General features: G+C 28.9%; 2 protein-coding genes and 1 pseudogene across 3 annotated transcripts; 1 reads left to right on the top strand and 2 right to left on the bottom strand.

Annotated features, from left to right (window-relative positions):
• Nucleotides 1-136: 136 nt before the first annotated feature.
• LOC137815367 (topless-related protein 1) lies at nt 137-4,881 on the bottom strand. The gene is made up of 13 exons (XM_068618510.2): nt 4,662-4,881; nt 4,161-4,274; nt 3,921-4,073; nt 3,641-3,741; nt 3,420-3,478; nt 2,932-3,072; nt 2,550-2,660; nt 2,269-2,451; nt 1,771-1,899; nt 1,578-1,673; nt 1,065-1,247; nt 805-968; nt 137-494 (listed from the first exon to the last, which is right to left on the bottom strand). Exons 1-13 carry the CDS (start codon nt 4,808-4,810, stop codon nt 362-364), a joined length of 1,716 nt encoding a protein of 571 aa, XP_068474611.2. The 5' UTR covers nt 4,811-4,881; the 3' UTR covers nt 137-361.
• A 10,710-nt stretch (nt 4,882-15,591) lies between these two features.
• LOC137813308 (hydroxyproline O-galactosyltransferase HPGT2) lies at nt 15,592-23,973 on the bottom strand. Of its 2 annotated transcripts, none has more exons than XR_016518884.1 (12): nt 23,610-23,873; nt 23,284-23,347; nt 23,118-23,167; nt 22,794-22,981; nt 21,585-21,645; nt 21,359-21,431; nt 20,627-20,746; nt 20,434-20,521; nt 19,926-19,976; nt 18,910-18,981; nt 16,403-16,515; nt 15,592-15,935 (listed from the first exon to the last, which is right to left on the bottom strand). XR_016518884.1 is itself a non-coding variant. In XM_068615440.1 (12 exons), the coding sequence occupies exons 1-12, from the start codon at nt 23,729-23,731 to the stop codon at nt 15,913-15,915; spliced, it is 1,029 nt and encodes a 342-aa protein (XP_068471541.1). In that variant the 5' UTR covers nt 23,732-23,973; the 3' UTR covers nt 15,592-15,912. The 2 variants fall into 2 exon arrangements, 1 of the variants encoding a protein (XP_068471541.1); XM_068615440.1 differs by having other exon boundaries at nt 20,627-20,750; nt 23,610-23,973.
• On the top strand, nt 17,350-18,165 carry LOC137815326 (uncharacterized; annotated as a pseudogene).
• Nucleotides 23,974-26,518: the final 2,545 nt, after the last annotated feature.

A 26,518-nucleotide genomic window follows, 5' to 3' on the forward strand; every position in this document is an offset into this window, starting at 1 on the left:
TAATTGAATTGTTGACCACATTGAAAATTTTCCATGAAACAGGTCTATAAAAGTCAGATTTATAGCAATGAAATATTCATTGGCATATATAATTTCATCTTAAAGAGAAAAGAGATTTAAAACAGTAACATCCATTACTAGTAATGAAATTTGACTAAGAAGAAGAAGAAATCATAACTATATGAGGTGATTAGATCACAATTAGAAGCAACTACACAGTTTCTTTAAAGATAATCATTCCTATCATTTTCTACTGATACAACATACATAAATAAGTTAATCTTCTCTAACATTTTACCATCAATCAACAATGCATTAGTCTTAACTATTCAACTGAATGCATTTGAATCCCTTAGGTGCCTCAATGATTTTTGATCCAATCACCCCCTGGCTTCTGTGGCTCAAACACATAAACACTGCCATCTGTGAGCCCCACAACAAACTGGTTTGGTTTCTGAGGATGTGCTGCTATGGAAATTGGGTAGATGCTCAAACTGCAACAGATGAACAATATGTAATTTAAATTGAATGGCAATATTTTTAATACTTTGTTAACCTGGGTTTTCATGAATAGTAAAAGTTGTTAATTTTTGTAATGACTATTTAAAAACATATACTTAAGGTGATTTCTAATTAGTTTATAGTTAACTTTTGATTTGGATATATTTATTGTTAAGAAGAGAAAAAAATCCTAATAATTTATCATGTTTATCATTCAATCTACTAATAAAAAAAAAGGGAGAGAATTCAAATAGTTTTTTTTACTATGAAAATATAAGAAATTTAAACTCTAAAATTTAATACCTTGAAATTGGAGGAAGATAAGAAGAGGTACAAATCCTACAACGAATTTCAAAATTTGTAGCATCAAATACTGTCACTGTCCCATCAACAAAAATGGAATACACAATGTGACCATCTGATGAGAAGGTTGCTTGAGAGATAAGCTGTTGAACTTCTGGAACCCACTGTCATGAAGTAAACAACAAATTCAATAAGCTGAGAAAAGAAAATGAAAAAAAAATAAATCACTTTCATGACATGTGAAGGGAAGAAGAGAGAACCTCATTGACACATCTTAGTTCTGTTATTTCATATATTGCAAGATGACCAATATATGCAGCAAGGAATTTCATTTGATCTGGATGAAACTGAATTTGAGTTTCAGATTCTAGCATGTGGTTTTCTTGTATTTGCAACTTTATATCTTTCAGAATTTTCCACTCATTTGTATCCCATAGAATGATCTGTCAGAGAAATCAAAAGGATTGCAAAGCAATTTATATAAAGAAAGAACATAGGCAAAATATGTTTCTATCTCTCAACATATTTAGAAATTCAGTTTTAATCTCTATTAAAATGTAATACATTATTAGTTCCTAAAAACATATTCAACTGTTATAGGAACCAACATCAAACATTTCAAAAAGTTGAATTTTACCTGGGAAAATAATAATAGTTTATTTAGCAAACAAATCATATTACAATCTTACTGGCTAATATAACAATGGTGCTAATTTTCAGTAGTAGTTGTGTTGTGGTTGGCATGATTCATACAAAGAATATTAAATACTAACCTGACCATTTGCATCACCAGATATAAGAATGTTGGAAGTGCTTGAGAAGGCAAGAGTAGTAACTCTTTTGGAGTGACCCTCAAGCCTGTGTAAAACCTGACATAAATGTATGATATGGAAATAGAAACCAGCTTCAATATTCTTTGAAACATGTAATGGAACATATCTTTCTAGAAGAGAGAAAGAGATATACCTGATCATCACGAACATTATACATAATTAAGCTGGAGTCATCAAAGCCAATGCCAAATATATTGTTATCTTCAGGGTAGAAAGCAAGGCATGTTACCATAGGTGGTGGAGACATGATGGTTCTCAGAGTCTGAATTATGCAATGTATGCCATAAATTAAGTTAAATCAGAACAATAACAACATCGTTGTAAGTTACAAAATTGAAAATAATAGCATACAACATGGTACCTAAATGAAAACAAATTATTCTCATTCTAGAATGTGTAAAATGAACTCATGGAGCTAACTTGTTTAAGGCTAATGTTTAGTTTTATGAATGTCTAGATGAAATGAACTCCAACTGCCTAAAACATTGAAATTATAAGCAATGGAGTGAGTTTTTTTAGCCCTATCTGGGGTAGCTTCTGGTTTTAGTTTTGAAAATGAATATTGGTGTAAGTTCTTTTTTGTTTCTACTTTTAAGGAATTTATTTATTTTTATCTAGAATTTTGTATTACCTTATAGGACACCATATTGAACAAAGAGATCATGCCCCCTGATGTTGATATGACATATCCACCCTGTTTTGATAATGCAAAACAGGAAACTGGGTTTGCACTTCTGATCCTTGAAAGGTCATTGATCATAACTTGGAAGCCATCCTTTGGTTGCTGCAATTGAGGGCAAACCTGAGCACTAGCCTACAAAATAATTGCCTCGTTATGAAAAAAACAATTTCCAAAATATTAAACTTAATGGTAAACAAGAACAAATCACAAGAGAGGAAAAGAGAAAATACCTTTCCATCCAAGTTAAAGCCAGTACGTGGCCAGAGCCAAACCAGATGAATACCATTCGATGCCAATGCCAAAATTGAATTTCCCGCATTGTTGTACGCCAGTTTAACAATCTGCTTCATGTACAGTTAGTCAATCATAATTTCTTTGTTCTTGGGAATCTAATTGTCCAGTTACTAGTTATTTTGTATATCACATCTTATAGTTTGCACACACAAAAATGTGGTGTGGTATAAGTTGAATATACAAGCATAGTTTTTATCAATGTTACTAAAAGAATTCTACTGATAGACACATGTTAAGGGGTTAATGGATCATGTCATTGTGTTGTGTTCAAACATTGTTTGAAAACAAATAATCTCAATGATTATTAAAGTCACATACCCTTTTTACTTCAGGATGCTTAGGGAGCTGCAAGAACTGGTACTGAGATGATGTGCCAATATCAAATGCATTCTTTGATTTGTTAAGGGATTCTTCAATTGAAAGCTTGTTCACATCCCCCAAAACTCCATTGCAGTTTCCCTGAAAAAAAATGATGAAATCATAACGAAAGCCACCAGATTTTGCAGTTTCCTTGAAACTGTATTTCTCAAAACCTGTGAGTCTAAGATGTCAACATCTTTGGTGACATTAGACATGCCAACATCAAAAGTGCTTACAGCACAAGGCACCAAAGTTTATGTATATATATAGCTATCAAAATAAAAATCCTTGTCAAATAGTGTAAAAGATGCATTATCAAATACTTTTAACAAAAAAAATACAATTATCTTAGAAAATTTATAAATGATTCCTAAACATGTTAAACTTTTGTTATGAAATTTTTTCAATCACTAAACAATATTGGCTAAAGATTTCATCCAACTAACCTGTTCAGAATCCAAACTTAGCCTTCTACTAGTTGAAAGTTTCCACTCCAAAGCTGATCCTAAGAAAAAAGGCTACATCATAAGGGTGGAGCTGAAATGAAATAGTTAAGTGGCCAAACTAAAATAATAAAAAGTATTTAAAAACCTGGGACTGTGACAACCTATGATAAATAAGCATGCATCAAATTAGTTTCCTGACAAAACTATAAAAGCATATATACCTGAATTCATTAGAGCTGATGCAGAAGGTATGGAATTACTGTCATGATCCCTTAACAGGTCAGGATCTTGATCAGGCTTTTGATGCTTCTGCCATTTCAAGCTAACAAATATGGAACAGTAAATAAATTTCATGTGTGGCTGAAATGCACATCTAGAAATCAAGAGTAGTAGTAGTATAGGGCATGCACAATGTGGTAGAACAACTAAGAAAATGTGCAGTGAAGGAAAATATGAATGCATAGCATATATCAACTTCAAACTAGGATGGTAGAGTGAAACCTTTGACTGAGAAGATAACGTAGTCTGTGAATTTCAGTGTCTGGCAGTTTTAGCTTACCACCTAAAAGAGGATGTTGAATTATAATTTTCTTAATTTCAAATATCAAATTCTTCCTCTCAGAAATTGCATCTCGATATGTTGGTTTAATTTCCCTGTTTTGGAGCAACAAAACAATTTCAAAATAAGCATAAGCATATCAAACATTTCATGATTGAATCACCACACAAATTGAAATCTACCTTATGTTATCAACTATCAAAAGGTGACTAAGGTCTTTGATCAACATCTCATTCCCTTGTGCAAAGATTTTGAGATCCTTCAAGAGAATATCCAAGGCCTTGTAACGATCATTACTACAAAAAATAAAATAAAACAAACCCTTTTAGATAAAAAAAATAAATAAATATACACAGCCAATGTCTTGAAGAACCATGAACAATTCTATAATCATCAAATTTAGTACCACCAAAATTGTTTTTCTCTCACTAATTTGAGGAACACTAAGTATTTTGAAAAAGTGAAAAAACTTGTATGAAGTTCTCCAATCAAAGGTGGAGTATATAATCTATGTAATTAAAAATTCATCAAACAAAAATGTATAATGGAAATAAAACTTCTGTTTTTGTTTTGAAAACAGCACAAAGAGTATCTACTTCTAAGTTTTGTCCTTTTAAAATTTACCTAAAAACCATTCTCATTAATTTCATGTTTTTCTAAGATCATGAGATTAAAAAGCTTACTTGTCCAATGCCTCAAAGTATTTCTGTTTCCTCATTTCAAAGTATATCTTGATTGAGTAGTCATTGTCCTTGACCTTTGTGAACCCTAAAAGATAGTTCTCAGCATCATCCCATTTGCCCTTAAGCACCATGTCCTCAAAATACTTCATGTCAAAGTATAACCCACTTTCACAACCAAGCCTGTGAATGAAAAATCAAAGGAAAAACAACATGACAAAAGAACAATCATACATATACAACGTTAAAAACTAAAGAAAGTCTTCATTTTGTGTGGTGGAAGAGAAAAAAAAACACACATACGTAAGTGCTGTTTCCTTAAAATTTTGGTCATGAAAGTACTTTAAGACCAATAGAGCAAGCTCTTTGTTGAGGTCAAAAGACATGTTGCAACACTATCAAAATGTTTCACTGATCAATATCAAAGTGTGTATGATGTAATGTGTGCTAAGGTATTTATAATTTAATAAATGCAATACTTTCAATTTTGTAACAAATTTTTAATGTTTTATATTAAAAGTATTAAATTTTTTTTACCAGTGTGTATAGAAAGTATTAAATAAGAGATAAATGCATTTAATATCTTCAAACCTTTAAAAAACATTTAATACTTATCATTCAAAGTACTAAATTAGAAAATTTGTAAGACAATATGGTATAAATACTTATAAGAAGGATGTTAATAGAGAATTTAAAATTATAATTCTTTGTATTTAAGAATTTTTTTAGGTGTATAAGAAAGAGGCATAGACATGAGTGATCATCTTATGAGTGTAGACAAGAGAGAAAGAACTGGTTAACTAGACTATTTTTCACAACAATCCTAAATAAAAACTAAAATATGTATTGTAGTAAAATCTTGATTAACTTGGAAAAACGGATTTTTTTTTTCTGAAAGTAATTGATTTTTAATTGAGATAGGATAACACATAAATTATAGTAACATAGTACAAACAATATTTTTAAATTAACATAAACTGTGTAATTATTTTGAGAACAATGATAGGTTGACACCTTTAAGTGACATCCACATTCACTTAACAATCAAATATATTATTATTTTATTTTAAAATTTTATTTATATTAATTTCTATTAGACTGATTATATGTTGACAACCATGCACAAATTATAACTGGAAAGAGAAATAACTCTTTATTGAACTTGAACAATTTTAAAATTATATTGGTCAAATCACAGTTGTAAACTGGTGTATTTCAATTTGCAGTTGTTAAAATAATACTTTCTTTTTTATTGTGAAAACATAATATTTTATTATTAAAAAGTGTTGTAAAATGGAAGTGAGAGAAAAAAATAGTGTCAAATAAACATTTTTCTTGTTTTGAATCTTCAATCAATAAAGATTAGAAAGTTAGGAGAGTATATGATATCTAGTGAGAATATTATTAAACACTAAATGCTAATAAATGATGTTTTAATAATAGATATATATTAAATTTTACTCTCTCCCATTGAAATTATTTTTATTTCATTAATTGTTTATTAAAATACTTATTCATTTATATGTGGGTTGGAATAACAAAAGTTATAAAAAGATCATTAGTTTCTTGAATTATTAATATAATAGATGAAGTTTATATAAAGAGACTAATAGATCAACAACCAATTATCCATCCACTACAAGAAAATCATCAAATTGTAACTAATTTTAGAGACTAAAATAATTAATTACTATTGGACTAAATTAGAGACCATTATAGAGACTAAAAAAATTATTGGTATATAAAGTAGTATCTATTATTAATAAAATTTTATAAAGTAGTTTTTAAATTAGTATTTAACCATTAGCTACCATGGTTTTAACTACTAATATTTTAGATTCTCTTTTTTTTTAAATAAAAGTTTTCATGTTAGGCATCACTATGCAACTTGAGATCTCAGTTAGGCTGACACCTCAAGTAACAACAATCATTTGCCATCATATGAAAAAAGTATTATTAAAAAAAGAAAAAAAATACAAAAATATAGGGAGACTAGACTAAAATCCATATGTTAATAAAAACAATACATAGGTAGACTATACTTATTCATAAAGAATTCTAAGAACAAATTAGATGGAAACCTATTATACCAATGAAAAGATTCTCCATGAATAAATCATAAATTAGCCAACTTATCAGCACATGCATTCCCTTCGTGAAAAATATGGGTAACTCTAAACTTAATTTTCCCACAGTAATTAAGACAAATATTACATCGATTACGAAGCATCCAATGAACATTTGTCATAGCAGTAAACCAGTAAACGTAACACAAACCAAAGCAGAATCACATTTCAACCATACATTAGTAAGCTCCATCTTTTGAGCTTCCTCCATAACATGTATAACCCCATAAAACTCAGCAACCAGAGTAATTTGAACTTCAAAAAACACAGAAAAAGCTCTAATAAATTCTCCCATGATTCTAAATTAGTCTATAAAAAAACTAATTGATTATATATTAATAATTATATATATTGATAATGATTATTTTTAAGGAAGTGTGGAAATAATTAATAACTAATCTTAATTTCCTTTTTAATTGTCCAATTTTTATTCAAATTTTGTTTCTATTTTGTTGTTTGTAAAGTTTAAGATTATATTAATTATCCTTTTACCAATTATCCTTTTACTTTTAAAAGTTTATAAAGAATTAAAATATTTTTCTATGAAACTTTAGTAAAATAAGAGATTGCACTTAACTATATTAATGCAATATTTTATTATAAATAGAAAATATAAGTTATTTTTTTTTAAAAAAGCTCTTTATTATGAAAAGATAACATTCATTATTATGATTTATTGTTTAGATAAACAATGTAAAAATAATAAAGATATTATTAAAATCATAAGAAATTTATTAAAATTATGAAAGTTAATGTTATTATTGATATAAATATAAAGATATATATATATATATATATATATATCACACCTTAAAAATATCATAATAAGAAACAAAGCCAATTATGAAGAGAGGCATTGGTTGAAACATAAAAGTTTGAGATTAAGTTTTCTCTTATTGTCTTTTATGGAAAAAGTTTGTTTGGTAACATTGATCTTTGTAGCAAGTATCTACTGTCATGCATGTAATAAAAATGCATGTAATAAGAAGCAAAAATTTAGTCTAATTTTTAATTTAATATAATTAAGGTATAATTATCTTATTCGTCTTTATATTTAGAATCAATATTCAATTTAATATATTGATTTTAAAAAAATCAATTTGGTCCCTGTGTTTTTTTAAAAGGTACATAATTGGTCATTTTCGTTAAATCTTACTTTACGGCGTCAAGTGTTGCCTATGTGGCAAAGAGAAGTGAGATTTAGTGTTATGTGAGGTGTGAGGTGGAGTGGATTGAGAGATTAGTTTAGTGAAAAATCAATTGGGGTTTAGGCTTTTTTGAATTGCAATTAGGGGTTAGGATTTTTTAATTGCAAGCAGTGAGTTTTTGAATGGCAGGTCAATAATCCTTCCATGAAAGATTTAGAACCAAATTGTACAGATGATTTACATAATTTGGGTGTCATGATAAGGAACATTTGTGCATGATAAAGATCCTAGAATGCTTTCCTAAAATGCGTTTTGGGTTGGTGTGTGAAATGAATGATGGTGCAGGAAGCTAATAATCCATTTGAGTATTGTGTAATTGTGACCACAACGATCCACAAGAGTTTGAGGGGTCCTACGGCGGGTATGATCTTCTACCGAAAGGGACCTAAACCGATGAATAAAGGACAGACTGAGAATGCAATGTATGATTTTGAAGACAAAGTAAGCAAAGCTTGCATGATGAAGCTCGTGTGACGCTGTCTAATTAGCAATTAAAAAAATTATAATTTCTAACTGTAATTTAAAAAATTCTAATCCACCTAATTGATTTTTCACTAAACTAATCTCTCAATCCACACCACTTGACATCCTATGCCTCACAGAACATCCAATTTCACTTCTTTCTGCCACATAAGCTGCGTTTGACACCGTAAGGTGATATTTAACAGAAATGATTAATTTATGTACTTTTTAAAAAAACACAGTGACTAAATTGATTTTTTTTAAAACCAGTATACTAAATTGAATATTGATCCTAAATGTAGAGACAAATAAAGTAATTATATCTATAATTAAAATTAATTAAGTTAGATTCATTTTTTTATTTCTATTATTCTAAATAAACTGAACTACGCCATCTAATTAAAAATATAATTACATTTCTCATTCTTAAATATATCAGAACTGTGCTGTACAAAGTTACAAAGGAGTTTGACCCAATTGTTTAAAATAAAATATATTAAACTGAATATTATTTATTAAACATAAAATCATTATTCAACTCATTAATAATTAATAATATGTACAAATTTACGAACAAGTACCGATAACATGTGGCAGTTCTACATACTCAAAGATAAAGATATGATACGCACGTGTCACGTATAAAAGTTCAAACAATCCAGATCAATGATAATTTAAAAAATATAATGATACTTTTCTTATAAATAATTATTAAATAAAAATTAATTTTAAAAATTAAATAATTAGTTATATATGATTAAATTAAATATTATTTTATAAATTATGAACTTATTGTTATCTAAAATAATTTTAAAATTAATATTTAACTATTTAATTATTTAAATTTAAATTATTAATTATTTTATATTTTAAATTAGTCTTTATTAATTTTTAGATACTAATTTAAAATCTAAAATATTAGTAAATAACTCTTGGAAATACAATTTAAAAATTATTTTATAAATGTTTATTAATAATAGAAACAATTTTATATATTAATAATTTTGTAGTCTAATTTAGTTAATATAATAAAAAAATACTTTTTTTTCTAAATTTAATTAGTATTTATTAATTTGCTTGTTGATAAAAGTTTCATTCTCACCTAAATTTTTATTTTATTTTATTATAATATAATATTTTATTTAAAAAAACGCTTGTTGAATAATTGTTTTTATTGAGTGTCAACTCAATAACTAATTTTTAAAATAAAATGTTATATTATAATAAAATAATAATTTTTAAAATATTAAGTGAATGATATTGGTGTCAAAATATCATATGAATCTTTATTTCTCAATAAGTACATCTTCATTATAATTATAACGTTTAATAATAACTTTTAACTCATACATTTGAATTCAATTTTTTAAAATTATTTTCGTAATACGAATACTCATTACTGCAATTTAATACCATTTTTAATTAATTAGTTTTTATATTAAGTATAACATTTATTATTACAAAAAAAAAATTTAAATTTGATAACTAGAAAATAAAAGTCAAATTTTATAATTAATGACTAATTTTGTAATGGACCACATTAATATTGTTATTATTATTATTATATATTTAAAATATATTATTACAAGAAAATTATTAAATAGTAACTAAATTTAGAGATAAAGAAATAATTAGTCATTATATTGACTAAATTAGATACTATTTTAGAAATTAAAAAATTTTGATATCTAAAATAATTTTTATTATTAATAAAAAAATTTAAAATAGTTTTTAAATTGATTTCTAAATTAGCTACCAAAATTTTAGTTACTAATATTTTAAATTAGTCTCTAAAAGATTAATAGAGACTAATTTATAATACAGAGTAATAATGTAACTAAAACTTTGGTAACTAATGAGTATACCAAAGTGGACTTGAGTTTATCTTTCAAGTGGACTTGAGTTTATCTTTCATAAATGTGTTTTCTTTTTCTTTTATGTTAGGTGTATTGGATGATGTTTGGTAATAAATTGTTCATTAGTATATCTTGGATATGAGTTGGATATATTAAATTTATACAAGTGTTAAAAGAGGCATTCATTTAAATACATGAATATACATTTTGATGGATATAAGATTACATACGAATTTACCCATAGAATATAGTTGGTGGGAAATGTGTGTAAATTTTACCTACGGACTGGTGGTTGTGGGTATTACCTACGGACTGGTGGTCGTGGGTATTATCTACGGACTGGTGGTCGTGGGTATTACCTACGGACTGGTGGTCGTGAGTATTACCTACGGACTGATGGTCGTGGGTATTACCTACGGACTGTTATTACCTATGAACTCATAGTTCGTAGGTAAATTACCGACGTCAGTATTACATACGAACTTTTGTCCGTGGGAAATCCGTGGGTAATGCTGATTTACCTATGGATTTTTGCTGTTACATATGGATTTTGTTCGTAGGTAAATCAATTTTTTTTTTGTAGTGGTAGATACCAATTTAAAACTATTTTTATTTATAATAGAAACTAATTTAGATACCAATAATTTTTTTAATTTATAAAATTGTCTCTAATTTAATCAAATAGTAACTAATTATTTTGGTATCTAAAATTAGTTTCTATTTAAAGTGTATATTTTTTCATTATCGTTTATATAGAAAGGTAATTTTTTTTATGTTATAAAGTGTTTTTTTTTTTCAATCTATTTTAAAAGAATTTATCACATGTGATTATTTATTTCATTGCAAGAATATAGTTGGTGGGAAATGTGTGTAAATTTTACCTACGGACTGGTGGTTGTGGGTATTACCTACGGACTGGTGGTCGTGGGTATTACCTACGGACTGGTGGTCGTGAGTATTACCTACGGACTGATGGTCGTGGGTATTACCTACGGACTGTTATTACCTATGAACTCATAGTTCGTAGGTAAATTACCGACGTCAGTATTACATACGAACTTTTGTCCGTGGGAAATCCGTGGGTAATGCTGATTTACCTATGGATTTTTGCTGTTACATATGGATTTTGTTCGTAGGTAAATCAATTTTTTTTTTGTAGTGGTAGATACCAATTTAAAACTATTTTTATTTATAATAGAAACTAATTTAGATACCAATAATTTTTTTAATTTATAAAATTGTCTCTAATTTAATCAAATAGTAACTAATTATTTTGGTATCTAAAATTAGTTTCTATTTAAAGTGTATATTTTTTCATTATCGTTTATATAGAAAGGTAATTTTTTTTATGTTATAAAGTGTTTTTTTTTTTCAATCTATTTTAAAAGAATTTATCACATGTGATTATTTATTTCATTGCAAGGTTTATTGATTGAAGACTTGTTTATTATAAATTGTGAGAACTTATTTCATTACAATAATGTGATTTGGTTAAAGAAGTATATGAACACTTAAACGTTATATGTATGTGGTTGCTTGATAGTAAAAACTTTCTCCCTTTATTTATAGCAAGTAAATTGATTCTTATAGCAAGAACTTAATCACTTTACTTAAATAACAACTATGTTTACACTTAAATCACAAAAGTTAATTTTGATTGAAGTTAGAAAGTGATGACTAAAAATGAGTGAATGATAGTTTACTTAGAGAGCAAATGTTGTCACTTAAAATGATCAACATATACATTTACGTTCAGATTAGATAAAGATTAGTACATACTGTGTTTATTTCCATTCAAATATATTTATATAATAATATAAATATTTATATTATTATAAATATTTATATTATTATAAATATTTATAAAATAATATTATAAATGTATTTATATAAGAATAAAAAATAAAATAAATTAGTAATGTAAATGTAAAAACTATAAAATGAATAATGATGCAATATTTAAAGTATTAAATAAATTTATGTAATAAAAATATTTGATAATATTAATAAAATAAAAATTAATAATTAATAATAATAATAATAAAATATTTATAATATATAAAAATAAGTATTAATATTTACAATAAAAAAGAATTTATATAATAATAATATAAATTATAAGAATAATATTATTATTTAATTATAATATAAAATTATTTTTCTATATCGAAATTTATTTGAAGTTGAAACAAAGAATTTTAAAAATTATTACATTTCTAAATTTATAAGTGATTTTTTTTATCACAACTTTTCATGTTTCGATTAATGTTAAGTATACCGTATTTTTTTTTAAAATAATTATTTGAATTAAAAATAATGTATACAATTATAATTAACTAAAATATACACAAAAATATTTATTATTTCATTTGTTAATTATTTATAAAGATAAGGATAAATTTGTAAACTTATATTTTTTAAATTTTAAAAAAAATTAAAAATTATCTCACACCCGTCACATCAGTTACAAATTTGAATAAGTTTTTCTCAACAAATCTATTATATATACATTAATCTAAACAACCTCACTTTCTTCACACTTATCAAAATCTATCATATTATCTTGTGAAACTAACTCACATTCCTATAAAAACTTTGACACAACAAACCTACTTACATTGTATGCTTAAAATAATGTTATCAGTACTAGCCAATCATTTCAAAACTAAAGGTACTATAAAACACAAGTTGAGTTGTCAGCTAAACAACTATCAACCTCTATTACAACTTTAGCATGCAATAGAAGATCATCATCCTACTCACAATGGTCTTAAAGAAGTCTATAAATAAAAAAACTTGTCATATAAAGCTAACTAATAAGCACCCCACATATTATCATTAGAACTAATAAGCATGACATTCATCACTTCTTTAAAAGTCCTATTTTTCCTTTTAGCTACTCCATTAGATTCAGGTGAATATGGTGGGTTACTTCATGAATAATACCTTCTTTAACACAATAATCATTAAATAAAACATATTCACCACCTCTATCTGATATAAGTCTTTTAATTTTCTTATTCAATTGATTTTCTACTTCCGCTTTATAAGTTAAGAACATGTCAAATACTTCATGCTTATGTTTAATTAAATATACTTTAGTGTATCTAGAAAAATAATCTATAAACGTTACAAAATAATTTCTACCACTTCTAGACATGGTTTGTTTTAAATCTGCAAGATCAGTATGAATTAAACCAAAAAATTCAGTTTGACGTTCTACAAAATGACATGTTGTTTTATTAGATTCTAAGCATATATCACATTTACTTTAGATTTTACGCATATATCACATTTACTATTTTGTTTGTTATGCATGTTGATTAATCCTAGTCGTTGCAATTTCATAACATACGAATAATTCACATGTCCTAATCTAGCATGCCATGTATCATACGAATAAAAAATATAACACACTCCTTCCTATTTCAGTCTTCAATGATGATGTGGAAAATCAAATCTGATAGTGACATTTGTTTGTGTTTGTACTTCACTTGTTTTTAATTAGTCCAAGATTGCGGAAGTTTTTCGATCAAGGGTTCAAACACAAATTCATCAAGCAAGGCTATGCTTTCAACTTTGATATCTTCAAGCAGTTTGTGGTATTTGTTTATCTGGATTTTTATGTCTTTGTCTTCAATCATCTCCCAGCGGTAGTAGTTTCCAATCACGAACCTTTATGTGACGACATCTTCAGTAGTGTATTTGAGGATAAGAAAATCCCAAATATCTTTTGCTTCCTTGTAAGAGCAATAAGCATCGAACAAATCGTTAGATAATGCACTGAGTAAGGTGTGACGATATACCTTGTTTGTTTGGATCCAAACATCAATTTGTTTAGTAGCCGTGCTTGAGTCAGGTTTCAAAGTCATAAGTGCAAAAGCGACTTCGTACATCTCCAACAGGGTGGACATGCGTTCTTGCCAACATAGAAAATTCTGACCGGTGAAGACTTCAATTTTTGAGACGTCCAGAAATGGTTTCGCAAAAATGGTTTACGTTGTGGAAATAACGATTGATGTTTCCAGAACAAAATTTTTGTTATTGTTCGCATTGTCAACCATAAGTCCTTACGATTGTATAAATAAGGCTTTAAAACACGAAAAAAATAATTTCTCAAGGCGTGAATAATCACTGTTTGTAAAGACTTATCCGCGGTGTATTGCGTAAGTCCCCCAAGATACAACAGGAACTCCTCGAAAATTTTCGAGGATCAGAACTAGCAAGTTAGTCTTAAAAGAGTAAGAACCCAATAAACTCAGAAATATTATAATTTAAAATAAAAGAATAAAAGTGAGGGGGGAAAGAGACGAAGATGAAGAAGAAGAGAAAAGAGGAATGTAAGTGTGAGAGGAGAAAGATGAAGAAGCAATTAAGGGTGTGGTTTTGAAGCGATGTGGTTTTGAAGCGAATGAAACCTCTCTTTATATAGGGAGAAGAATCAACAATTTGTTGCAACTTCCACACTCCCTTGGAAGGAAGACCCATTCTTAAGGGGAAGAGTCAAGGTGAAACCCTAACTTGCAACCCCAAAGGGTTCCATTGATTGTTTTGAAAATCTGTTGCATTTTCACAACCTCTCTTCAACCATCTCTGAAAATCTTTGGAACGGCAACATCTTCGACTACCTCCGAGTTTTCTACCAAGACAATGTCTTAGGTTTGAGATTTTACAATATAGGTATATGCGTTCGATTTTTACAACAAAAACAATATTTGTGTTTTTTAAATTGTTGGGTTATTTGTGACAGAAAATTTTCTGCCGTTTTATGGTAACCATAGAAAACCCAATCGTAGTTTCATTGTGTAGTTTTCAGCATATCAACAAGAATTTTTTTTGCCGATGAAAAAGAAAAAGGCATATCAACAAGAGTTCAGCACTAATTTTTATTTTTTTTAACTTCATGCTTAAACCCAACATAATCATACAAAATGCAACCCCAATGATTAATTGTTAGTTACTAACCACCGTAAAGGTTTCTAGTATCACCAAAGAGATCAGAAAAAAAAAAATATAGTTTCACAAATATTATGAACAACATTCAGTATTTCTTTTAAGTAGTAGCATTTTACTTGTCTCTACAAACATTGCTCCTTTGATAATGGAAAATATTTCTATAAATTATTTCAACCTCAAATTCATCATGTAAGTACTATCACTTTAAAACTTTGGTAATTCTTTCATAACTTCATAAACTATCATTAATCTTAGCTCAGATTTCTTTATTTATTTTACCTTTTGCTGAACAGAATATTGCCTAACAACTAAAATGAAACGCAAATAATCATAAAAAAGGATTGCAGCAAAATTCCAACACAACAAAGTCTACAATTTGTTCGTGGCGGTTCAATACATCAATATTTCGTATATAGGTCTTTCTCTTCAATATTTGGTCATCAAGAATTGTTTTGTATAAACAATAACAGAGAAGAACTCCCGAAATAATCAATTGAGCACCCAATGGTTGAACTTTGTTAATCTGTAGTTATCCTTTCAATTTCGCTGCTAACATCTAAAAGAATGAACATAATCTTCAACTGCTACTGATCTTCAGACAAATTGTATGAGTTCCCACGTAAGAGATGTGCTTGTGATTGTCCAATCAAGCCAAGGAGCATACCTTTTCTGAAAATGGACACGGGAAGTAACAAGACAAGCACTATTATAAAAGGTAAATTTGAGTTGGTGAAAAACAAAAAAAAAAATTATTTGATTATATTTTGATCAAAGACAAGTCAATTTTTCTTTATTCTAAATGAGAAATGCTAGCAACACAGATAACACCTTGATCTTATCGGTTAAAATTTCAACAAATCACAAGGTTGTGGATCTCACGTATTATTTAATAATTCTCTCGTGATTTTGTTGTTTTTAATAAATTTTAATCAATAGTAGATCGTGTGTTAGGAGAAATGTGTTGCACTTTTTTTCTAGATTTCATTTTGTTCAAATATGTTTTCATTTTCAAGCAATTCAAGTTCAAAGAAAACATAGTCAAGAAACCTGGAAGGAAAGACAACCCCTTCTCCAACCGTTCCCCCAGTTAAATGCAAGAAAACAACCACTACAAAACATAAGAACTGGGATTTCACCTTGTCTGACACTACTGCAGCAAAGTCGACTGTCATCAATGTAAGTTGCTTGGATTCCCATCATCCATGATCCCAAAGATGTATCATCAAAGGCATAGGTCTTCAATGACGCACTACAATTTTTTGGGATAGAACAAAGAATATCAGATGGCCACAATTGGTTTATTTTGCGTTTGTAATAATTACAAAAGCATCACCTTAGTTTTACTTTGTTTTCTGTTCTCATGTATTTAATGGTAATAGCAAGATTTTGTGATTATTACTATACAGATACAGATTCATAAAAACAGGAAATGAAGTAAAAAGTAACAACCAGGTGGCCCTTGTGTAATTATTACTGAAAACATATTAACTGAAATTAAAAAGAAAAACAAACGTATAGTAAGTGTCCTTGAGGAGAAGCCATGGAGTTAAAAGCAAAAACCCATAAAGAAAGCTACAAAAATTTCACAAACATATCGACCTTCTAAAGAGCATGATGGATATAAAAGGAGACATTTGTTCCCAGTAGTCTATGTTTATGTTTGTGTCCAAACATCATAAGTTGTTCCTCTCTTAATTAGAAAGACTCGCGTCATAACTATTAGTTATAATGTTAGATCTAGTAATGAGCGTTTGATCTAACTATTAATATTAGAGTCAAAGTCACGAGTTTAATACCTAATAAGACAATTGTTGAATGAGAAATTATTGTGGGTTGCATCAATGATCGTGGTGGATATTAGTTGGGTCAAGTCACAATAGAAGAGTTCAATTCACTGTTGTAAGGTGCATTAATATTCACATAGCAATGACTAAGTCACAATTGAATTATACACTTGGAATGCTATGTCAACCTAACTATTAGTTATAAATTTTGATCTAGCACTAAGTGTTTGATCTAACAATGAGACTCTTGATAAAATTCCACTTCAGCAATTAAATGTCAAGATACCTTTCTCACTCTTATGTGGCTCCTAGGTGTGAAACATAGTGGAATGGTACTTAAATACGTATTGAAGAGTTTCAAAATCTAAAGTTACTTTTGGAATCTCCTAGATATGGTCTAGGACCTTCTTCTCCTCCCTCCTCTCCAACCTTTCTACTCACAACGATCAGGGAAGCTTTTTCATCAAAATGACACCACTTCACTACCTCGATGGCAAGACTACGTCAAAGCCCGAAAGGCAAACTCATCCCCGACTACAAATAATGAGCCTCACGCTTAATTGACATGGCAAAGCCAATGGCTGAGATGGAGCTTCATTTCTCCAACAATGGTCATTGAATCCCCAACATCTACGACAAGAACGACAACAAGGATTCCAAACTCGGTCATCGTTAATGACAAAGGTTCGGTGAGGAAGAGAATGAAGGATGCAATGCTTTCCAAGGGAAAGCCCTTGATCTTGGAGAAGGTTAGGGTGCAAAGTATGGCCATGTTAAAATGAATTGGACAAGGAGGTGGTGTCGTCTCTATCACTCTCACCGTTGCCATCAACTAAAGCTGCGCCAAAGAAGAAGAGTTCAGCGGGGACAACAAAGGAGCAGAAGGGAGTGCAAAGTATTAGCACGATAGAAAGGTTTAATTGTAGGGCGAAGGATTTGTTTGAGATATTGATGGATGAGAATAAGTGGAAGGGTTCCACACAGAATAAAGAGAGGATCAGTAAAGAGGTTGGTGGTGAGTTTAGTATTTTCAACGGATCAGTGACTGGAACTAATTTGGGTTGCAGGAGGGTAAGTTGATTGGGCAGAAGTGGAGGTTTGGAAGCTGGAACTAAATTTTAAATTAACTTTCTAATTTCAAATAACTACAAAAAACCTTCATTTTATGACTCTACTAAACTAGGCATGAAGAGTTGGCACATAGGAGTGAGATATTTTTTTCCTTGCTAATTCATCCATTTAACTACTATTAACGGTCCTCTAACAGAGGAACTACAGTGTCGAGGAAAATATTATTCAAAGACCCATTAACAGGAAAATTATTAAGGGACCTGTAAGTCACGCCTCAATCTTTCATGGATTAACTTGAATATTTACTCGTGTGTTAATAGAAGGAAAGGTATAGAAATGGAATTATTAACCTTCAGTGGTGTTAATCAGAGGACACGTATTGCAGACTTTTGAAAATAAACCAGCTAAAACATAGATAAAATTAAAAGTAATTAACTACATTTAGTATTTGTTTTGATTCAGCCAGAAAAATTGAAAGTCAAAAAATAAGTACATACAGTACATCTTTGCCAATAGAACTTTTTAGTGTCTAGTGTAATTCTATGAACGCATAAATATAAAAAGAAAATTTGGTAGCTTTTTTAGCTAAAATGCCAGCTAAGGAACATGCTTCTGTACAACAATCAATTAACATCCAAAGCCTCCTCTTTATCAACTTCCCAAATAAGGGTATCAGAGGCCGTGCTTTGCCAGCCTAAATGCTGAATTAAGGCACCCATACCAGAATCAAAGCTGTCTACTTCAGTTTCTAAGGTCCCTAGTGCATACACATGACATTGAGAACTAACCTGTTTATATTAATGTATTGTGCCAAATTCTTTGAAATTATAACAAGTGAACCACCTGCATGTCGGAAATACCTAAAGAAAAAATAAATAAATTGTGATTAATTTTATGCTACCAAAATTAAAACAGTTCAATATGGAGATCAAAACAACTGAAAAGTTATTAACAGCGCACTAGTGAAATAAAGATTTTGTAACACATAATTATCATAACGGCTAACATTTAGATAATATATTAGTTAAGGGGCATTTGACAGATCAAAGAAGTCTACCTTCTGAAATATCTAAAGTACACTTGGCAACTAGTGATAGAAAAGCAACCTTTGTAAAATTAGCAGAATACATAGATCTACATCTACTAAGATATAATTTATCATCGATCGCATGGCAACTAGTTTTACAGTGATAAAGAAGGTAAAGAAATCTAATGTAAAAGAGATAAAAATTAAAAAAACTAAAATACTGTCCTATCCATTTGAATAAGAGTGAATGTCAAAAAAATTAATAAGAATTGATACAAACAATCCATTAGATTCTAGATGGCTTTTGGCATTACATCCAGTTTTTCACATCACTACTAATGACATGTTTGTAAGAAACAATTAAAGCAAAGACCATAAAATTCCACAAATTAATGGTTATAACTTATAACATATACACTGGCAATCATCAATTGCATATCAGATCACAGTTTCAATTATTTAACAATATGTGATTGAAATAGTTTATATAATTAATCATCACAAGTCATTTGTTTCAACAATCCAACATTTGCCAAAGAGATAAAAACATATGTATAAGTTTAATATGCCTAAGTCAAATAATTGTTCCCTAAATGTTTGGTAGCATTAATGTTATGGTGTCATATATTGTGAAGATCACTCACCTGCCCATTCAAGGATACGAGAAAAAAAATAATAAAATGATTTCAATTTTCAAGAAAATAAAACTGAAGATCATTTCAGTATAAATAAAATAAATCATCAAATCTTCTAGTGCAAAAGGTACCTATTACTTACGATTTTTCATCCCCAAATTTCCACCAATCAGGTTCATACCATGGCTTTCCGCTGAAAAATGCTCAAAATAAGATGCCTATTAGTTGAATACAAAAACTCAACCACAGAATTCAACTTGTGACAATTTATTGAAAAATATAATATTCAATTTTGATGCACAAGAAAATAACAAGCAATAAATATTATTGCGGGTAGACAAAGTAAATAGATAAAAAATTGAAGCCGACTGAGTTATTAGAAATTAACATAAAAGCGAAAAGGCATTCACATCTGATGGCTAATTCTAACTTTCAGATAAATACACTGCTACAATAGTCAACATAAAATAGATAATAATAATAATAATAAAGAAGTTTTAAAACAAGTTCTATTAAAAAAACATGGACAATGTCAATCAGCTTTTAGCATGCTCTGAACCATCTATACCAAATAACACAGTCCAACATATCTACAAATCAATTATCATAGACAGATATACAATCACAATAAAGTCAGATAAAGAAAGTACTCTTCTGATATAACATCTCCTGACTTCATGCATCCAATATATGCCCCATCCTGGCCACGGCGATGCTCAAGAAGTTCAATTAAACCCTCTGCCAGCCAGTGAACCGAGTTAGGAATGTCTCAGTTTCACATCTAGGAAATCATAGGTTTTCAACAAAATGTTCTAAATAAGAATATAGATATGAAATCTTTACCCAGATCAATATCAATGTTGTCATCAACTTTCACATAAAAGTCAGCATCCCAGTTCTGAACTGCAGTACTAAAGAAAGTTTTTACCTTTTTAGGCAACTCTTCTTGAGCTTCCTCGTGACCTTCCTGATATAATCAAAAGGTCAAGATATACACGTATTATCAAGGTTCAATTAAAAGGAAGCATGTTCAAATGAGCATTGATATCAATATATGTTAAATAAACAGAATAAATAAGCACAATGGTCAATAATTTTACCAACCCCTGGCCTTAATAGTTTGTTGAACCAAAAATGCAGTTTTTTCTCGGCACGTGCATATTTTTTGACGTTACCAAGGCAAAAATATATTTAAGAAAACACTAAACTTTGAATATTAGGAAAATATTATCATAGTGCAATTACTTGTACAGTGAATTCGAATATATATAGCTTAATTAAATGCATATTTAATAAGCATACCACATTATAGCCTTATATCTTAAGCTTAACCATGAACGTGAAACTTACTGAAATAAGCTAAGAAAAAGAGGTTAAAGAAAGGTTACGAGCTACTTTTATAAGCTCAAATAAGCATTGTATGAACTCTTCCAATTGCACCCATAAAATCAAAATCACAATGCATTTATATAATAAACCAAATTTAAGATAATTACGTACTTCCTGTTCACTCACATTATCCAAGGTAAAAGATTAAACCGATTCAAATTAGAATAGAACAAATATCTTGCTTACTAGAATCAGGAAATCCTTTGTTGAGCGATTTTCCTCGTCAATATTGCGATCTAAGCTATCACCACGATTAGCACTGTCAATTACAAAGTATTAGCTCATATGGAACCCTGGATATTTTTATCATGGAGTACTGGATTAGAGAAATAAAGAAGATTAAAAAGAATTATAGCTTAAAAGGAAATCATGTGTACTATAATAATTAATAAGGATAAGTAAGTGGAGAAACCTCCGACCAATAACAAATCGAATGACTACTCCTCTTTCTTCAAGTTTTTTCAAGGCATCACCTGTCAGAAAAGTGAAGATAAGATGTTAATGACAATATAATTGAACCAAGAGGTAACCAACCATCTTCAAAAATATCAACTGTTTACATTCTCATAATTCAGAAAGTGTATGCAATATATCAAATTTGTTACGTGAGTTACCAAACCAAAAGGATTATGAAAATGTTAATGGTTACAAGCACAACACATGTACCCTAAATATGAACCAAAAATTATCTAGCCTTTTAACACTAAGTATGTGATGAACCATAGTTTTAACATTTTTCTACAGTAAAATTAGTCTTTGGAATACAAAGGTAGGAAACTAGAAATTCTAAAATCATGAAAATAGCAATAAACCATCAATGTATAGATCGAAACAAATCCTCAAAAAACTTTGAAAGAACAAACTAAATTAATAAAATAGACTAAAGAAAGCAATGTCCAAATCAAATCCAAATTCAAACTGAGAGGGTCAAAATCTCGAATGAAAATAAAAATAAAAATGCTTCATCAACCAAATATCACGATCACTATCTTCTACAAAAACAAACAAAGAAAACTCAAAATTCGCATCACAACCAATGAACTCGATACCAGTAAAGACAAAGCAAAAGAGCACACAACCTTATGTCAATTGGCACCAAATGTTAGAGATCCCACATTAACTAAAGATAAGACCAATTTATCATATATAAATGGGGGCAATCCTCACCTTGCAAGCCGATTTTGTAGGGTTGAGTTAGGTTTTAAATCTACTTTAGTATCAGAACCTATCCTGGTAAGGTTTATTGAGCCTATTGTGTCACCCGCTATTGGAACATTATCTAACTAGCCACAAATATTTAGTCCCACATATGAGATGTATATGCCTCGACGTGAGGGGAGTGTGTTGGAGATCCAACATGAGATAAAGTCAATTTATTCTATATGAGTAAGGGCAATTCTCATCTTACAAGTTGGTTATGTGAGAATGAGTTAGACTTAAACTCACTTCTTAATACCAGATCCCTCGGAGAGAATCACTTCCTACAAAGACCACTTTGCCTCTACCTTACCCTACTCACCTGCTAACTTAGCATATTCTCACACCTCCTTCATACAAAAATTCATTGAAATGACTCAAGCGCAAATTATTGAATTTTTTAAGACCAAAATCAGAAACAGACCTCTGGGCATCCAAGACCCCCTGAAAACATTTCTCTTCAACCGACTTCCAAATCCAGTATACACTCCAATAACAGCAAGAAGCCTACGATCAGAAGAGCCACTTTTCTGGCCCTGCCCCTTCAGGTACCCTTGGCTCTTAGCCAATGTCAATTCCATCTCAGCTTCCACAATCCTCCTCTCCAGATCCCTATAAAGAAACACACACACACACACACAAATTAATTCCAATTCCACGATCCATCCACACCAATATCACCCACACAAAACATCATTGAAAGAACAAAACTAAAATTTAAAAAAAAGAAATAGAAAGAACAATTTACCTGCACCCTAGAACCATTAATTTATCTTCCACTGTAAGAACCTTAGGCCTCTAGTAACCACAAATAAAAAAACAAGGCAACTAAGTTTGTAGACTATAAATTAATTATTATAATATAAAACAATAATAATACAAGAGCAAAATTCAAAATTCAAAAGAAAAAAAACCTGAGCCGAATTCTTCTTTAGAAGACTGGCAAGTAAATTTCGGTTCTCTGCATCTTGCCATAACCTAACAATTCCAAGAACAACTATCACGCACAGCTGTGCTTAATTAATCCATATCAGTAAAATCTTTAGCTCATAAAAAAAAACGAGCAATGGAGCAAAACCGTTACGTTCGAACCAAAGAGCATAATCGCGTTTTGAATCACAAATCAACAGCAGCGTAACTACGCGACAAGATTAACTCGATGGATCCAAAAGCGATTCGGAGAAACGATTCGAAAAAAAAAAGGAGAATTAATTAATGAAGCGCGTGAGCGCGTACGTACCTGCCAGCGACGTAAAGCCAGGCGACGCAAGAGAAGAAGGCCATGACGAGGGAGGATTTGGAGGTCGGAACGGGCTTCGATCTCCCTCCACCACCGCGCTTCGTCGTCGGTAACGTGTCCATCTCCGACCAACGCTCGCGAATCGTGGTGATGCAAACAATCGCAGTTCGCAACTCGATCACTGCTCAATCACAGTGATAACAGACAAGGACTCTGTGTTTTCAATTCAACGTTTTCATTTCTTCTTCAATTCTAATTTGCAACTGATAAATAACTGATAAATATATAAATTTACATAACTATGTTATTTTCACTGCTACTGAGTTTTACTTTTGCTTACTTCCAATTTAAAGTTACAATTTCCAGATTTTAAACTTCTTTTTTTATTTCTTATGTAAAACGCACTTTCTACTTTCATTCGTAGTCATTTGTATAAAGAGGAGGGGCTGTTTGGCAAGCTGCTATCTAGAATGACTTATTTTAGTAAACTTTACCTACAAAAAATATTACTTCTATCATCTTTATTTTAGACGCGATTTTTAAATAATTATTATTATAAAAATATATCACATGTAACGATTTTTAATGACATTGGACTTTAAAATATGGAATTTAAAATTTTAGCCCTAGAGTATCCTACCACTTTAATGACATTGGACTTTGTAGGTTTTCTTAACTCTTATTTTGTCTCACTATGCCAAATTTCTTTGTACTAAATAAATGAAGTATAATTACTTTTATACGTTGTAGTAAACTTTTGAAAATGTTATTTTTTGAAATTATAAGAATTTTAAAATAAATTATAAAAACAGCTATAAATTTTAATATTTTTAAATTTATTGTAAAAAAACTTAAATAAAACTTGATTACTTAAATATTAATAGCATAATAAAATATTTTTTTGAGAATTAATTAGTAAAAATAAATCATATTATAGAAATTTAATTATTAATATTTCATGTAATCAATTTTTTAATATAATTATTTTTTTGCAACATTTTTAATATAATTGTGTGTATAGATTATTGGTAAGACAAATATGACATATCTTAATGTCACCATGTTTAAAGTATCAAAAGAATATGTTAGTTGGGAAAAGGTCATAAAATTCATTGTATGGAGTTAAGATTATGTTAATACACGAGTCTTTGTGTTTGAGAAGTCATAATTTGGTACATTACAGAATGAAAGGCAAGGATGATGGTAGAGTGTAAGAAAGTTACCAAATAAAAGAATATCTGGATAGTTTAAAATAATGTATTGGTCTAGGATATTCATATGTCAAACTTGGAACTACTTGATACCTACCCAACATTGAGAAGGTTAGTTACAAAGTATATCTTTGTGGACTGATAAATGGTTGATATTCTCGAAAAAAATAATTATAATTGTAATAATATTTTTAATGAGAAATATTTAACTAGTTAATCACTTTCTAAGTAACTTTTGATATTAAGAAGAAGTGGAATATGAATTCATATGTTAATAAAGTGAGGTTGAATTTCATGGTTGTAAGTCAAATCATAAGCTCCATTGTCTACATTCTATGTTAAGTTTATTAAGATTAATATTTAATGCTTATAAAAACTTCACTTCTTTTCATGTTTTTCTTTCATATGTATCTTGTACAAGTAGAAGAAGCAGAATCCGTTCAATAAAAATTTTTCATGAAAGATTTTTGGAGATCTTCTATGAAATCATGACTTATGAAAAATTTAGAATAATTAAAATATATAAATACCTCTTTATTATGATTTAGAATAAAATTATATATTATGAATAATTAAAAAATTTTAAAATATTGACATACATTTATATTTATAAGATTATGATGAATTTATATAGTCGTCTGGCATGGTAGAAGATAAATCATACTCATAACGTTTATTCTCTTTATTTATTTATTTATTTATTATTATTCTCTACTAAATATAAGATACTTTAGAACACATAAATATTGAAATTTAAATTTATAGCTCTAAATTTGAAGTTATTAAAAGTTTTGTCATTAATTAAAAATGTATGGATTAATTAAATTAAAACACTAATGTTTAAGAGAATATAAAAACATATATTATAAAAAATATATTAAAAAGTTTAAAAGAAAAAGTGAAGCAAATATTTTGCAACATCTGAAAGTGATGGTGGAACTGAAATGACAATGGTAGTAGTACCTTCCTAAAACAGGTTCACTTACAAATAGAAATGGCACCTGGCAGAGACAGAGAAGCTTTGCTTCTACCTTAAGTTCTACAATGATACAAATTATTTATCAATCATATATTCATATTTATTGCTAAATTTGGGTGTTATGAGTATTTTCAATGTATAAAATAATAACAAAAAATATATAAATATAATACACTCAACAAAATACTACAATTTTGTTTGAATAAATCAAGTTCAATTACAACTTTTTCATAATTATTTGAAGTAGATAAGTATCACCTCAGAATTAACTTCTGTAAGGACTTGTTCTATAAAGTTTAAAGAGAAAGTTTAAGTTAAACGTAAAATGAATATTTTTTTGCTTTTTATATATCTAGAATATTTTACTTTTAAACTTTTAAAATTTGTTACTTTTCTCTAGTTTTTTAAAATCGTTTCTTATATTTTTATTTTATCAGAAAAAAAATATTATAATGTGATATGTTATAGAATATGATACAAATAAATTTTATTTTTTGTATGTATTTTTAAGATATTTGATAATCTCTTTGCATGGATGAGTTAAGACTTTCCTAACTTTTTTAAGTTTTGAAGTAATTTTTTTGAGGAGTTCAGGAAATAAGGTAACAGAAGCTAACACTATTATTTAGTTTGGACAAAAAAATTACAATTGCGAGACTATCACTATGATAAGATAAAACCATAAAATAGCTACTTGTGATTTTGTAATTTATTTGACT

The sequence above is a fragment of the Phaseolus vulgaris genome, chromosome 1 (genome assembly GCF_051622355.1).
Source record: "Phaseolus vulgaris cultivar YP4 chromosome 1, ASM5162235v1, whole genome shotgun sequence".
Taxonomy (NCBI): domain Eukaryota; kingdom Viridiplantae; phylum Streptophyta; class Magnoliopsida; order Fabales; family Fabaceae; genus Phaseolus; species Phaseolus vulgaris.